Below are 17,582 nucleotides of genomic sequence, written 5' to 3'. Positions count from 1 at the left end.
TATTAATCAAGCTTTTTTTATGGACATCTTGGTTGTGACGCTTATTAAAATAACAGCGTACATGACTTTCCTTGTCCAGATTGATATTATTATTGTTATTTAGATAATGGTTACCTGAAGAACCTAATGTGTTGAGTTGGTCGAATACCTCATAATGCGGGACGCCATCAGCTACTTGTGTGTCCTCCAACGGTTTTTTGATTTTTTTATTGTCGTACACCTTCTTAGGACGTGCACCCGTGTACTCAAAATCGTCTTTGTCAATGTAAAGGTTTTGATTTTTAATTCTTTCAGACCGGTCCCTCGTCAACGTAACCGTTCCGACAAAAATCCCCATAGTCGGTATAGGAAGTGATGTCATCCAATTCATCCAATTCTCCGCCTCCTCCTCTAGATGTATCCTGGTTTCCTTGGTTACGAGTCGCCTTCTTAGATTTCGGATATACAAATCCGGTTTCATATATTTTAATGTCTCTCTGTATTTTTTTTGTTTTTCTTTTGATATATAGTTTCACAGGTATAATCAATATCCTTAATGACGTTAATGTAATTAGTATAGTACTGTTCAAATAACAAATCTTTACTGATGTTTAAATTTAAAACCTCTAGGTCATTTAGTAGTGACTCTATCTTTTTGGTGTTAAATTTGATCATTATTTCCATAAGGTTTAAACCAGTTTTGTTAAATAAATCATGAAGGTCTTTTAACATATCCTGGTCATTTTCACAACCGTTAGGATATCTCCATAATCTTAGTCCTTGTGGGACCAACCCCAAATCAATATTTTTTCGTAGGTAACCATTCTCCATTTGCGTACGTTTAAGTTTAAACAGTTTCATTTCAAATTCTCTTAACATTTCTTTCATGTTTTTCGAACCCCTCATATCACTATTAACGTCAGATGTCTTTTCATTGTTAAACAAAAAGGAGTTCGTCTTCCACAGTTCAAAATTGTATGACTCATAGCAAGCATTTTTACGTATTGCATTGTCTCTATCCTGTTTTTTCTGCGTTTCAACAGTAAAATTCAAGGTCGGGAGTGTGGTTCGGGTCAGTGGCAAACCCAAACTCCCCAAACTGCCAGTACTACGAACCTCCGATTCCATCAGTTTATTGATGAGTACAGTATGTGTTTTGAGCTGGTCATTGATCTGTTTCAGCATACCACCAATATCAATCGCGCTACCCTCGCCTTCCATTCGGAAAAGCCGCAAACCAGTAACCAACGAAAATAAAACCAACAGTAACCACTCCGGAGGAAATGGGAAGCACAATCGAGGCAATGGTATGAACCAAAACAAAGGTTACAGATGGATTACGAATAAATAATTAGTCCAACGATACACAAGCCCAAAAGCACATAATAAACCAGCTCCAAGCAAAAATGTGCTCCAAAGGACCTTTATTCACATCTGATAGAACGCCAATAAAACATTTACCCGGGTTTCGTCCGTCTCCACAGACTTCATCAGAATACAAATGCATAAGGAAAAAAGCCACTTAAATAGTAACCTCCAATTAATTCACCAATTATCCAATTAATAAATAATTAATTCCCAATGCATACGTATAATAGTTTACATTATAAAACTATGTTTAATAAACCATTGTAATATCATATAAGTCATAAAATTATGTTAAAAATATGTACATAAAATGATGTCTTTATTTATTAATCGAGGTTACCCTGAGGAATTATGTTTAAACATTTTTGAAGACGTAAAATCAAAAAGGGGAAAAAGGTATATACAAATCTATCCTAAACTACGACGTTAATATAAGATCAAATTCAGATAATCATGGCAAAAATGCACCTTATAATTTAAATACCATCCCCTTTTATATCACCACCTTTAATGACATTTCCTATGTTATTAGAAGTATTATTAATAAGAATTGGAATTTGGTTAACACTGATAACAATTTGGGATGACTATTCCTAGGGAAGATTTCTTATATTTTTAGGAAGGATATGTCATTTAAAGAATTATTTGAACGGGGAATGTTTAATAGTACCAATATTCCTAACAGGAGAATTGGCAACTTTAAATGTGGCAGGTGTTCAACATGCCCCTATGTCTTTAACACTGGTAATAAGGTAAAGGTTAATCACCATAGAATAACAATTGGGGCACATTTTAATTGTTTTACTACCAATGTGGTCTACATTCAACAGTGTGATGCATTTTACGTTGGGAAAACTAGTAGACACATGAGGGACAGAATTAAGGAACACTTGTTGGATATTAAAAAATCTAAGTCTACCAATGCTTTGGCTAGACACATTGCATTGTTTACTAATCATCAATTTAAGTTTTTTGGTGTTTTACATATTAATTTTGACCCACAAGGGAAAATTACTGAGTATGACCTAGATGCACAGGAATTGAGAATGCAAATATTATTAAATGCCCACACTCCACCGGGCTTAAATGAATATTGTAGCATCAAGCCCATTTTGAGACTCAATAGTCTCAAGGGCAAGTGAGATAATATAGTGTTATTCTTATTCATTTTATCATAGTATTTTATGTAAGCATTGTTTACTTCTATATGTTTTTTCATTATTATACATATATACATTTCCTTTACACATTTATTTATATATATATATTTACATATATATACAATATATTTATATATTTATTTATACATTTATATTTATCAATGTGTATTCTAACATATACTAACATACACACACACACACACACATTATATATGTGTATATATATATATATATATATATATTTTTTATGTACATATTTTTAACCTAATTTTATGATTTATATGATATTACAATGGTTTATTAAACCTAGTTTTATAATGTAAACTATTATACGTATGCATTGGGAATTAATTATTTATTAATTGGATAATTGGTGAATTAATTGGAGGTTACTATTTAAGTGGCTTTTTTCCTTATGCATTTGTATTCTGATGAAGTCTGTGGAGACGGACGAAACCCGGGTAAATGTTTTATTGGCGTTCTATCAGATGTGAATAAAGGTCCTTTGGAGCACATTTTTGCTTGGAGCTGGTTTATGTGCTTTTGGGCTTGTGTATCGTTGGACTAATTATTTATTCGTAATCCATCTGTAACCTTTGTTTTGGTTCATACCATTGCCTCGATAGTGCTTCCCATTTCCACCGGAGTGGTTACATGCTTTCACAGAAGTGCAAGCTGTACCCTTGTTTTTACATTTAGTTCCATTAGTGATCCTACTGTTCAGTAAATTTGGCATCTTTGAGTGTGTTTTCTTCATTGTTAATATGCAGTAAAGTTCTGATTTGGGGAGATTTGCATATAGCTTTGCGTGTTCCATTTACTGCATGCTGACATTTAAGTTTACTATTTGTATTGAAAATAAGATACAGTGATATAATGTGTTTTTAACTGAAAATGATTTTTTTACTGTATTAATTGAGAATTAATTTAATTTTCTTTCCCGGATTAAATATGTTGATTATATCTTATTGTGTTCAGAGACTTACAGCTCACCTTTACAATAAGAAAATCCCTCCTTATGTGATAAACCTGGATCCTGCTGTTCTCAATGTACCATTTCCAGCTAATATTGGTAAGTGGATTCTCCCATTATAATAACTTGGTAGTAGGATATTGAGCAGCATAACGGTGACTTGTTTGTTGCACACTGAGTTGGATGTTATCACATAGGGGGTGGAAGAAGCACTCATGTTGCATACTACTGGTATGTGGGTGTCTTCAAGCTGGGTGCATCTTACAGTCAAAAAGATAAGGGGTATGTGCTGCAGGAAGGGGATAACAAAAGGAACATAGACTCTGACAGTAGGCAATTGGGATTGTGTGCACTAGGTTTGAGGGATGTAAATGGCAAGGAGTGGGTTTCCAGGGAATGAATGCTGGGTAATATTTTGAAAACATTTTTGTGGCCAGGAATCTGTATGCTGATAAGTCATTGTTATCAATCCCTTTTTTATATATTTGTTAATTTGACCCTTAAGAGAACCATGCATGAACAGAATGTAACTTGTGTAGTTTTCCCTGTTTTTCTGATCTGAAGCTGCATTTGCTGTCTTTCTCTGCACAGCATTTATGGTTTTCTTTGAAATGTCATTCTTCATTTTTGAATTTGTCATGGTATGTGGCATATTATGTGGTTGTGGCAGCAGGCTCTGTCCCAGATGAGTGGACAAAACTGATATGCCTGAAAAGAAGATAGACGTTTAAAGTTGTGTCATTGACTGATAAGGAAGGAATATGGCAAATAAAGAACGACAGAAGTATTTTCAGGAACTTGCATATGACAGTGGTTAGAAATCATGGAAGAAACAATGCTGTTTCTAAAGATACTCCGATGCCATTGCTATTATTGGCATTCTAAGTCATTGTAGAGGAACTGCTGAAAGATGTGGAATGGCAGCATGAGGTCATGTATTAGGAACTTGGAGTGTTTTGTTGGAAGAAGAAGTAAGTGATGGAGTAAAGAAATCATTATGGCAGCCTCCTCCATGACAATTTGAGAAAAAAAATCAGAAAGCAATTCCTGCTTGGATTGATATAGATGCTTTGTTATTGCCTAGAAGACCTGGATATTGTTATATGTACTTGTATATTTTTTTTCACCATGATTGTCTTTCAGTTAGCATACTTTGGATTGCACTTCATGGCACTGATGTTGGTAGTGGCTACAGCTTGATCAGAATATGAACCTTATCTTAGGCCTTCTCTTTTCCTCTTACCTGGCAACTCCACCCTTAGCATCTTTTTCCCATTATACTCAGCATCCCTCCTCAGCACGTTCAAACCACCTCAGTTTTGCCTCTCTGGCTTTGTCTCTAAACCTTCCAACCTGGGCTGACCCTCTAATATACTTATTCATAATTCTGTCCACCCTTGTCATACCCAGTGCAAATCTTAACATCTTTAACTCTGCCACGTCCAGCTCTGACTCCTGCCTTTTTATCAATGCCACTGTCTCCAACCCATATAACATAGCTGGTCTCACTACCCTCTTGTAGACCTTCCCTTTCACTCTTACTGATACTCGTCTGATAGAAAATCACTCCTGACACTCTTCTCCACCCACTCCATCCTGCCTGTACACTCTTCTTCACCTCTCTCCCACACTCACCATTACTCTGAACTATTGATCCCAAGTATTTAAACTCATCCACCTTCGCCACGTCTACTCCTTGCATCCTCACCATTCCTCTCTCCTCCCTCTCATTCACACACATAATTTCTGTCTTAGTCCTGCTGATCTTCATTCCTGTAATCTCTAAAGCATATCTCCACCTCTACAGGGTCCCCTCAACCTGTTCCCTACTCTCACTACATATCACAGTGTCATCTGCAAACATCATAGCCCACGGGGACTCCTGTCTGATCTCGTCTGTCAACCTGTCCATCACCACTGCAAACAAGAAGGGGCTCAGAGCTGATCCTTGATGTAATCCCACCTCCACCTTAAATGCATCTGTCACGTCCACTGTAGAGCTCACCGTTGTCACACTACCCTCGTACATATCCTGTACCACTCTTACATACTTCTCTGCCACTCCCAACTTCCTCAAACAGTACCACAACTCCTGTCTAGACACCCTGTCATATGCTTTCTCCAAGTCCACAAAGACACAATGCAACTCCTTTTGGCCCCCTCTGTACTTCTCCATCAACACTGTTAGAGCAAACATTACATCTGTAGTGCTTTTTCCTGCTGGCATGAAACCGTACTGCTGATCACTAATCATCACTTCCCTTCTTATCCTAGCTTCCAGTACTCTTTCCCATAACTTCATGCTGTGACTGATCAGTTTTATCCCTCTGTAATTACTACAGCTCTGCACATCACCCTTATTCTTAAAAATCGGTACCAAAACTCTTTTTTCCACTCCGTTTTCCACTCTGCAGGCATCCTGTCACTTTCCAAGATTTCATTAAACAATCTGGTTAATAACTCCACTGCCATTTCACCTAAACACCTCCATGCTTCCACGGGTATATCATCTGGACCAACAGCCTTTCCATTCTTCATCCTCTTCATAGCTTTCTTTACTTCCTCCTTGCTAATCCATTGCACTTCCTGATTCACTATCCCCACATTATCCAACCTTCTCTTTCTCTCATTTTCTTCATTCATCAACCCCTTAAAGTACTTTTTCATTCTGCTCAACACACTCTCCTCGCTTGTGAGCACATTTCCCTCATTATCCTTTATCACCCTTATGTGCTGCACATCTTTCCCAGCTCGGTCCCTCTGTCTAGCCAATCGGTACAGGTCCTTTTCTCCCTCCTTTGTGTACAACCTTTCCTACAACTCTCCATACACCTTATCCTTAGCCTTTGCCACCTCTCTCTTTGCCATGCACCTTATCTCCTTATACTCTTGTCTACTTTCTTCATCTCTCTGACAATCCCACCTCCTCTTCTTCTCCAACCTCCTTCTCTGTATACTCTTATGTACTTTCTCATTCCACTACCAGGTTTTCATGTCCTCCTTCCTCTGTCCAGATGTCACACCAAGCACCTTTCTAGCCGTCTCCCTTACTAGCTCTGCTGTAGTTACCCAGCTATTCTGTAACTCTCCACTGCCACCCAGTGCCTGTCTTAACTCTTCCCTGAACTCCACCTCACAATCATCCTTTTTCAATTTCCACCATTTGATCCTTGGTGCTGCCCTCACACTCTTCCTCTTCTTCTTGATCACCATCGCCATCCTACAGACAACCATTCTATGCTGCCTAACTACACTTTCCTCTCTCGCCACTTTACAGTCTCCTGCAAACTGGCCTTCCTGCATAGGATGTAATCCACCTACGTGCATCTTCCTCCACTCTTGTATGTCACCCTATGTTCCTCCCTCTTGTTAAAATACGTATTCACCACAGCCATGTCCATCCTTTTCGCAAAATCCACTACCATCTGACCTTCTGCATTCCTCTCCTTAACCCATCACTTCCTCATCCCCTCTGTTCCCTTCACCAACATGCCCATTGAAATCTGCTCCAATTACCACTCTCTCATCCTTGGGTACAGTCATCACCACTTCTTCCAACTCACTCCCAAAAAATTCTTTCTCATCCATTGCACACCCAGCTTGTGGAGCATATGCACTAACAGCATTCATCATTACACCATCAATTTCCAGCTTCATAAACCTCACTCTGACACTCTTTTCACTTCCAAAACACTCTTGGCATACTGTTCCTTCAGGATAACCCCTACCCCTTTTTCCTCCCATCCACACCATGATAGAACAATTTGAACCTACCTCCAATATACCTGGCCTTACTCCCCTTCCATCTGGTCTGTTGCACACACAATATATCAACCTTCCCTTTGTCCATCATATCAGCTAGCTCTCTCCCTATACCAGTCATGCTGCCAACATTCAAAGTTCCTACCCTCACAACTACACTCCTAACCTTTCTCCTCTCTTCCTGCCTTCAGGCATGCCTTCCCCCTCTTCTTCTCCTTCGGCCAACAGTAACCCAATTTCCATCAGCACCCTGTTGTCTGACAGTACTGGTGGTGGTCATTGTTAACCCAGGCCTCGACCGATCCAGTATAGAAATCTGTATTGTCTGCATATGTCATTTGGTAAACGTTTTATACCGGATGCCCTTCCTGACACAACTCTCCCCATTTATCCAGGTTTGGGACCGGCACAAAGAAATACACTGGCTTGTGCATCCCCAGTGGCTGGGTTTTTCTGGTATGTAATTCTAATCTGTGTTAAATTTTCGATAGTAGGTGTAAGAGTTGAGAAGCTGTTAGTGTTTGACATTAAGATAGAAGGCTGACCAACAGATTCACAAGACTTGGTTTTGAATGTTAAAGATCAAAAGAATTGAAATTCTGTACTTCAAAGGATACTTTAGCTGTAGCAAACAAAATATTATACAGTGACTGGCCATTGCCATTAACATTCCAAAATGAGCATGCTGATTGGTCAGCCCAAACAGCGTGCCAATTGTAAATCAAACATATACCAATGGAAAAAAGTCCAGTCACCTGGACTTTCTTCTGCTTGACCAAACCACACCCAGCCATGGGTAAATCCAGCATTGCCCACACCTAGCTGTGGGTTATTGCTATATTGTACCACCTTGTGGACAGAAGTTGTTTAGCCTGCAGAAAGTAGTAAGACTACAAGGCTAAAATGTGTCACATTGTACTTGAGAAGTGTAGAATATTAGTGTTTGGTAAATTATGAAAGTAAATCCGGAAATTGTGATATCTAGATGACTGGTGGTGACTTAAAGGACAGAACTCTCAGATTGCAGGACTACATAGGGAGAATAATTTTCAGATGGAGACTGGAGGCTTGTTTCTTCCAGCAATATTCACTGGCAAACCATTACTTGGAGTGTTGTATGTAGTATGGTTGCTGCACAATCAGTGGATGTGGGATGTGTGCTTATTACAGGGCAGTCCGAATGTTGTAAGTGTTCCACTCTTACCTGTTAGCTGTGTTGGTACAAAGCAAGGGACGTCTCAGCAAATATTTGGGAAATGGGAATTATCAGATCTGTTCTTGAATTCTGAGCAGTGAAATGGGACTGACCTTGTGTTTTGTTTCCCACCTATTCCATTGAAAGCAATCCTTGTATCAAAAAGACATATTTTGTGATAATTATGAATGGCAGTGGGCCCTTTCTGGTAGGCAGCTGAAAGTACTAGTTTAGCTGCATTGTACGTTTCATGAGTTAGCATTAAGAGCAAGACGGGATGTACAAGGAAATATGAACCCTGTTGGCTGTACCTGTAGTTAATAATGTGTAGAAAAAGGCATTTCTTTGGAACAGGAGATGCATAAGGACTGAGGGCCATGCACTTTGACTAACAGAGTGGAATATGAAGGATCTGAAGTAGTACTGCAGACAGAGTAAAGTAAAGGCTCACAGCATTCATCCTCCCAAGATTCAAGGTAAAAACCCTGCAGTACACTTCTCAGATACCGGTTGGATAAATCTGAAGAATCTTTGCATGGAGGTGATAGTTTGTAGAGAAATTGGTGGCATGTGATTGGAGTAGGTTGACTGTATTGATGAATAAACTCACAAGCAACATAGGTTATAGGGTACTCACCTGACTTTATTTATTTTTGTTCCACATAACTAATGCAATATACTAGCATGGATTGAAAGCTAACATGGGAAAAGACCTACATGTAGATGAGAAAGGTATGCAGGGTTTAATATCCGATCATTTCATATCGAAGATTGGGGAGGCATTACCAGGTTTGTGTTATAGAACTTATTTCAGACAGAGCCATATAGTGAAGATCTTCTTGAAGAAATAAGAGAGACTGTAAAGTCTTAGGGCCAGATTCAGTAAGTAAAGCCTACACTGTGTACACTGTTCTGATTGAGAACAGACAACACAGACATAACGCACACCCTCTTCCTCCTAATTTTAATTTTCCTACTGATATTCTTGCAGTTTTAAATACCGACAGGGATTCATAAAGGTTACCACAAAGTGTAGACTACGGTTTACTATCAAAATCTCGAACGCAGATTCTCTGCAGATGGGATATCGGACAGCAGATGACCAATTGCCATGTTGCCAACTGTTACATGCTCGATAGTTCATATCAGCAAATGCCACTGTGCATTCGCTGACATGCACTTGATCCAGTGACTAGATGGTATAGTAGGAATTGGGACATTCATCCCTTTTCACACTGTAGTGCAATCTTGGAGTTGGAATATATACTTAGCAGGGGGTGCGGGGCTTTTCCACCTGCAAAAACATGATGTGAAGTGTAGGAGTTCCTGTATGGACAGCATGTTTGATAATCTGTGGAAAGGTCAAATCTGCTGAATATGTTCTTTCACCCAAGTGATATTTTTGGATTCGTCATTAGCGTTTGAGGTTCCAAACAAATTTTTAATTTTGAGATTTTGATAGTAAACCATAGACTGCAATCACACTTTAATCTTTGAGTGACTAGAAAGCACAAAAAATGTGATAAGAATTTTATTGAATACATATTTTGTACACTTATTTTGTACACTTGGTGTAGGCTTTATTGAATCTGGCCCTTAAACTAAATACTTGAGTATTTTAAATGTTATCCAAACTTAGGAATGTAAAAAACAAAGGGATAGCTCAACTTGATATCTTGACTTAATTTATTTTAATATTTTGTGTTTCTATTTTGCAATAGTGTATTTTTTTATTATTATTATATAAGGGGGTAGCAGAATTGCCCTTAACCATGTGAGGTCTTTAGCTACCATTTTACTAAAGGCCTTGGTAGAGCATTATTTAATATTATTAACATATTTGCATAATACTTAAATCCTTAGGTTATATAAAATAAAAGGATATATATATATATATATATATATATATGTATGTATGTATAATTAGCCATGCATTACCTGTTTGATTTTGTTTTCTTTCTCAGATATTCGTGACACAGTCAACTACAAAGAAGTGATGAAACAGTATCCTTGCATTGTGACCTAGTACATAAATAATATCCATGTATAACCAGTGATATGCTGAATTATTGTAGTGCCATGACACTTCTTGCAGGGCTTTATGCTGACAGACATTCACATACAAATAACTATCCATTCTACGTAAGCTGTTTTCAGAACTGGTACAGCTTCAGTTCCACTAGGCCAATGGTCTCCAAACACTAGTGAACAGGTCACTAAAGTGTAAATAAACAAAGACCAGTTGCTTGTTATGAAAGATAAGTAAATACTGTCCTCATATGTTGCTAACTGCAATGTCTTTTCCCTCCAGAGAGCTAACTGCCATTTCAAAAATGCTGGTAAAAAGGCCACTTGATAAAGTATCTGTCTGCTTGCAGTGTCTTTTTTTAAAGAATGTTTTTATTATGGATAGCTGCACTTTGGATTCTTGATCACTGCTCCTTCTTAGACTTTCTTGATCACTGCTCCTTCTTAGACTTTCCTTTAGGCCTTCTTCCACCTTTGTTCCTCTCATTTTTACTGCTTTGAGTACTTCCCAACACTTGCCCCTTTCAGTAAGCTTCAGAATCAGAATAAAGCACAATATATACTTCTCTCTGAGAAGATCTGTATAGTGGCTGCTTATTGCTTCAGTGGATGAACTTGTCAGCTTTTTTGGCTAGTATGCAATTTTATAGTCTTATTTTTGGCTTTCAAGTTGTTCTTGCTTAGCATATGGTGTCACTCTGGAGGTATAGGCTCTGGCTTTGGCCTCCTAGCCTGGTACATGATTTTTTTTTACCGGCTGGCAGGAGGTGCTCCTACCCCATCCTTACTCCAAAGCAGGAACTAAAGAAATTTCAGAATTATGCGAAGTGGGAGGTATCAGAAGAGGAATCTCAACAATTATCCACAGCAGAAGACCTTATTACAGATCAGTTGATATGTTACTTATAAAGTGTAATGGCATGTACAGTAAACAACAGCAAAACATGCCCAGAAAAGGTAAGTAGAAGGACAGATGTGGAATTTATCCATCCTCTTGCTGTGCATTATAACTGGTGCTTACAGTGACACTTACAGTGTGGTTATCTAGTAACCATTATCATTTTCTGGACTGTCACTCAGTGATGAACCGACTTAACTGTATATTCTTTGATGTTCCACACTTTTATGTTGAACGTTTCTTAACCAGTGTAACAGATATGGCCTTGGACCTAATGGTGGTATTGTGACTTCTCTTAATTTATTTGCTACAAGATTTGATCAGGTAAGGCAGTAAATGTAATCTCCAAGTAAACAAGACTAATGGAATGCACTTAAAAAAACAGTATGATTTAAGCTTGCAGTGTCTTCTGAATCAGTAGTAGAGTTTTTTTTTTTTAGTACATACGGCTTGTTAAAGATGCAACAATGATGAGCTTTAACAGGGCATGTAAGCTGTCTTACAAGCAGTATAATGTGTGCAGGGATTAAGCAAAGAATATTTTGTCTGACCTCAATTAATATTGCTCTGAGATATGTCTTACTGCATATAGATATTTTAAAACTTCCTTCATCGGAGATGCCAATCCCTAGTGTCTGATTTTCAGTACAGTTAGCTGACATATCCCACTGAAAGCATTGATATACTGATGTTGATATATAATGGTTTGTACCTCTACATTACCCATTTCCTCTCAATCATGGTAAAGAGCTGTAAGTTAATAAGTTTTCTTTTATTGGTAATCAGATTCATTCAATTGACCCTTCAAGGAAGAGCAGTGGAGTGTTTGTCAGAATGAAGGATTCTGGATACTGGCTAAGGCTCTTGCCTCCCCTATAGTGCCTTTTTTTAGGCAAGGTTCAAATGACAAATTCACCACTGTAACAGGAACAGTCAAGCAAAAACTGAAGGTAATACTACTCAATGCTAGAAGTCTAAATCTCAAAATGCACCCCCTCGAGACACTGCTTAAAAATGGAGACCATTGATTTCTGTGCAGTGACTGAGACCTGGTTCAAGGCTCTAGAGAGCACCCCTGCATTACCAGGCTGTAATAACTCATACCATACTTTTCGGACATCTAACCTGGACCAGAACACCAGAGGCGGAGATGCGTCTATAGTCATTAAGGATATCCACACCTCCAGGCTAGTTGCTCAGCGTAATGCATCCAAGATTATCCAAGTGCAACTAACTCTGGGCAAAACTGCAATCCAAATTGTAGCTTGCTACAGATCCCCCACCATGCCCCAGGATTCCCACTCCTGTTTTCTTGATATACTGGAAAATATTAAGGTTCAACCAAACACTCTAATAATGGGCGTTTTCAACTACCCCACCATTAACTGGGAAAACTACTCGTGTACCAACTCCTTCGCTCAACGCTTTCTGAAATTCATAAATTCCAGTGCCCTGGATCAACTTATCCACACCCCCACCAGGGGCAACAATATCCTAGACCTAGTCGTTACCAACATGAGTGACCGGTGTTCCACACCTGACATCAACTCCTCGTTGGTTAGATCTGACCATAAGCTAATCACCCTAGATATCCACATCTCGCACCCCCATTAAGGAAACCATGGTAAAAAAATTCTGTAAAGCTAACCATGTTTCTTAACTCATTCACTCCGGAGCAGCTCAGAAAAAGCTGCCTGCTTAATTCCACCATAGGAACAACAGTGCAGCCTGAGCTTATTTTCAAAAAGTCCATTTCTAATACTATACAGAAAACAAATGTTCATAATTCTTTAACTACAAGAGCTAGACTGAAACTGTAAACGCGAAAGTTGTTCAGCAGACACTGACCTTTCCAACAGTGTAAATGTTGATAGTGCATATCAAAGTCATTATTAAATATTTGGCAAGGACTGTTGATATTGTATTTTTTACCTTTTTTGAAAAACAAAGGACAATATCTTGGTCAATGTACCATGTAGACCCATACAATTTGTATTTAATGTGTTAGTATGAATGATAGCTTTAAACTGATACCTTAACCATTACTGTGCGATGCTCCTTTATGGATATATTCACAGAAATGTGATTAATATAATATTTCTTATAATTGATGAACAAACAAAGCGTAATATCTCATCACCTGTAACAGACAGAGCCTACATTTCAGTGTAGAAGGTGTGCGTCTCAATGTCACCTTCAAAATGATGTGTCATTTGTGTGATCACCATGCTCCCTTGCAAATGTATGGGCATAATAATGAGAAGTATTGGAAATGTATAATTTTCATAATCGTACAAGACTGAACAAACTGTGATATCTGTACATGTGTACAGCATACAGACACAGTTCTTTTACAATGATGTAAAGAGTAACACTGTCTTCAAAATGAGGTATTACTTGGCACACTGACTTGCTCTCTTGCAAAGTTATTTACAAAAATATGGAAAAATTCATATTTTCCATAACCTAACTCCGAAACAAACTTTGATATCTATACATGTACAACATACAGGCACAATTATTTTACCATGTTGGATCCAGCAATACTGTTTTCAAAATGAGGTATTACTTAGCACATTCAGATGCTCCCTTGCAAAGTTATTTACCAAAATATGAAAAAAAAATCATAATTTCCATAACCCAAGTCCAAAACAAAATTTGCTGTTTGTACATGTGTGCAACGCATAGCCACAGTTCTTTTACCATATTGGAACTATCAATACTGTCTTCAAAATGAGGTATTACTTAGCACATTCAGATGCTCCCTTGCAAAGATATTTACCAAAATATGAAAAAAAGTCATAATTTCCATAACCTGAACAAACTTGTATCTGTAAATGTGTACAGCATTCAGACCCAGTTGTTTTTACCATGTAGACACATATCTTTGTAAATATACACATTCTTGGTGTAGCCAACATACTGTTGAATGGGTACATGTAAAGAGAAAAGGCAAGGTAAGGCCCGCCACTCCACTAATAAACCCAGGACAGGCGGGCATCTGATGTGTCCCGACACCTGTGCTAGCTACCTACTCAGACCGCTGATACCACTACAGTCTCATGACCTCCTTCAGTGTCCGCAGTCTGTCTTACCTATGTCTTTTCTCTTTACATGTGTCCATTCAGCAATGGACCTAAGGGATCGAGTTCTGTATTACTAAGCCCCTTCTGTCATCTAAACTCTCTACATGCCTGATAAAAGCAGAAGAAAAAAAAAGAAGTATTGCACGATGGTTACTGACATACTTGATTGTACGTGGTAGCACTCTCCTGAAACAGTTGATCTTTCTCAGCATCTTCACCAGCTCCTTACCACAGTTATTTGCCAAACTCTGAAAAATATATTTTACACAACACAACTCATAAGCAAACGCAAAATTTTTACCCGTGCACAACATACAGATAATTATTTTACAATCTGAAAATGAAGTGTTACTCATCATGTGTACAAGTTCCCTAACATGTCTTTTCTTGTGTTGTATGTGCTGATAACGGTGTTCGTAAATATAACAATAGAGTTTAACTTACCATACTGGTCCTGCTTGGTCATGGGTGTTTTCCATTCTTCTCACGAGCTGCATGTTACCAAACCTGCATAGCTCTCTTCACGCCATTGTGGAGGTTAGTCAAGAACAACACATTGCCCGCATCAGTTAGGTGAACGCCATCCCTTCTGAAAAGGTGAACATCTTCTGCGGTGATGCTGTCATGGCAGATTTTAGATTAACCGACCCTGTGTATCAAGCCATGCATGAACCCATTCTGTAAACGTTTGGCCTTGTGGCTCTGCCCATTGACTGTTTGCTGTTTTCCATATCTGGCGAGGAATTATGTCTGACCACACAAAATGACTACGTGGCCACCACAATTGCAGTTGTTCAAAAATTGCTCTGATTTGAAACCGTAGCCTTCCAAGTAGTTGACTGATGACATCATTCCCTCCAATGTGCAGCACAAGAATGTCGGGTTCAGGGTAGATGGAACACTTCTCTTCCAACAACTGCAGTACTCCGCTCTGCTCCAATGCATACCTCTTCTGAGAATCCAGTACACCTTCACACTAGATGTGGGAAAGCTCAAGCTGTAGTGGTTTTCTATTACAGAGGCATGGCTGGCAGCCCAGTGAATGTAAGAATGGCCACATACCCACACTCTCACTTTTCATTCTCCTGCTCGTGAGGCCATGTCAGTGTCAGAAGGTGGACAGACCTACACAGGAAAGAAAATGCAAACAGATTACTACTCATGTTTGACAGATGGTTTGGAAGACTACATACATATATATATATATATATATATATATATATATATATATATATATATATATGTGATGTATATTATGTGCATTACCTGGTTAAATTAAATTAAAACATTCTCATCTGCACTGATGTTATTTGTATGCATATATCTGTAAGTATATACACACACAAATATACAAACGTAACATATAAAGGATATGGCATATAAAATATGATCATGTAACCACAATGGGTACATTACTGTGTATCAAACAAATTGAAAAAAAAAAATGACAGAAACTGGGAGGGCTTGAAATGACTCCACGTAGGCTCCAAGTAGACAAACTAAATCTGGCTTGTGCTTTCATCAATGTGATAACAATTTCTACTTGTATGAATAACAGTGACAGCTGCTGATAGTTCATAGGTAGGTACTAGGCTATTAGCCCTAGGGCCTATATAAGCCTAGCCAAAACGGTACCCTGGCTTTCGCCACCCAAGAAAATTATTTTCCTGTGCCCCTGTCAAGCAGAGCCACAGAAGTGATCCCGGGGTGAATTTCCTATTTCCCATCCAATCATCAAGACTTTTCTTGAAGAGTGCTAATGAGGAGCTCTGTTTGACATAGGTAGTCTGTTCCAGAATATGGGAAGTCTCTGGGACAGGAATCTATCCCTCCAGCATGTTCTGTTTATTGTGGTGACAAGGTTTAGGTCCCTAGAGCGTGTAGCTTGGAGGGATTGGGATTTCTGTAAGTGGAGCATGTCTGACAGCTTTTTTGGGTTTGACATAGCTTTGTATGTTAGGCAGAGATCGCCTCAGAGTAGGCGATATGTGACTTGAGTTTTTTGAGATGGTCTGCTTAGGGAATCTGTTTGAGGCCAGTAATACTCTTTGTGAGGTATTTCTGTGGCCTTTCCATTTGTTGTAGATGTCTTGTGAGGTACATACCAAAAGGGGCATTGTACTCTATAATGGGTCTAATGAGTGATGAGTAGAGGGGAACAATGACCTCTTTTTTTTTTTTTTTCTGGATGGGAAAATTTTTGTGATGAGGTGAGCCAAGTAGAAGGATTTCATGACCACTGTGGTGATGTGATTATCAAAGGAGAGATTACTGTCCACCTGTGTCCCAAGGTCTCTTATCACACTTTTGGCGTTAAGTAGACTACTCCTTATGTGGTAGTTCATGGGTACAGAGTTTTTACCAAAAGGGATGACAATACACTTTTTGGCATTGAGCTTCAGGCCATGGCTTCAACACCAGTCATCTGTCTCAGTGAGGCCCTTTTGTAGTATGTCCACATCGTTAGGAGTTTCGATTATGGCTCCTAGTTTGCAGTCATCTGCAGACTTTGTTAGCCAAAGACCTTCTGTGTTAGCCTGTACTTCAGACAAGTAGATACCAAACAGGAGAGGAACCAGGACTGAATGAACCCTGTTTTACTCCACTTGTCACTGGTCTGAAGTCGGATTTGGAGTCTGCTACTTTAACAGTGTGGGCTCTGTCCGTGAGCCAGTTGGCAACCCATCTTGTGACATAATGATTTATACCTAGTTTAGTGAGCTTATCTATAATTCCAGAGTGGGGGATGGTGTTGAAAGCCTTGGCAAGATCTAGATAAGCTGTGTGAACCACCTTACCCTCATCTATGGCTTTGGTGAATGCTTCAAAGAAGTCAGTCAGGTTTAGGAGACATGATCTGCCTTTTACAAACCCGAACTGGGTAGGGTCCAGAGTTTGGAAATTACCAATGTTTTTGTTTATGAGTTCCATGATGATACGTTCCATGGCCTTGCAGACCAGGCTCGTCAGGCTAATGGGGCGGTAGTTCCCGGGGTCTGTTGTGGTGGCTCCCTCTTTGTGTTGTGGGATAACTGTCGCGGTGCGCTATTCAGTGGCCACAAAGCCTTAGGTGAGGCTATGATTGAATATGGTACTTGGGTAGGATGCCAGTTCATTCTGTAGTTTGTGTAGA

At 38.9% G+C, this 17,582-nt stretch overlaps 1 protein-coding gene across 1 annotated transcript in view; it reads left to right on the top strand.

Annotated features, from left to right (window-relative positions):
• The window catches only part of GPN1 (GPN-loop GTPase 1), a 423,847-nt gene that overhangs the window by 24,036 nt on the left and 382,229 nt on the right, over window positions 1–17,582 (top strand). The window contains exons 2-4 of the mRNA XM_044062376.1: window positions 3,486–3,579; window positions 10,402–10,441; window positions 11,621–11,687. Coding sequence (XP_043918311.1) covers window positions 3,486–3,579; window positions 10,402–10,441; window positions 11,621–11,687 — 201 coding nt within the window. The remainder of the gene's footprint in view (window positions 1–3,485; window positions 3,580–10,401; window positions 10,442–11,620; window positions 11,688–17,582) is intronic.

The sequence above is a fragment of the Protopterus annectens genome, chromosome 2.part1, assembly GCF_019279795.1.
Source record: "Protopterus annectens isolate FY-2018-M chromosome 2.part1, PAN1.0, whole genome shotgun sequence".
Lineage (NCBI taxonomy): Eukaryota > Metazoa > Chordata > Ceratodontiformes > Protopteridae > Protopterus > Protopterus annectens.
Note: the sequence above shows the minus strand (reverse complement) of the source record. Positions and strands in the feature narration are given on the sequence as shown.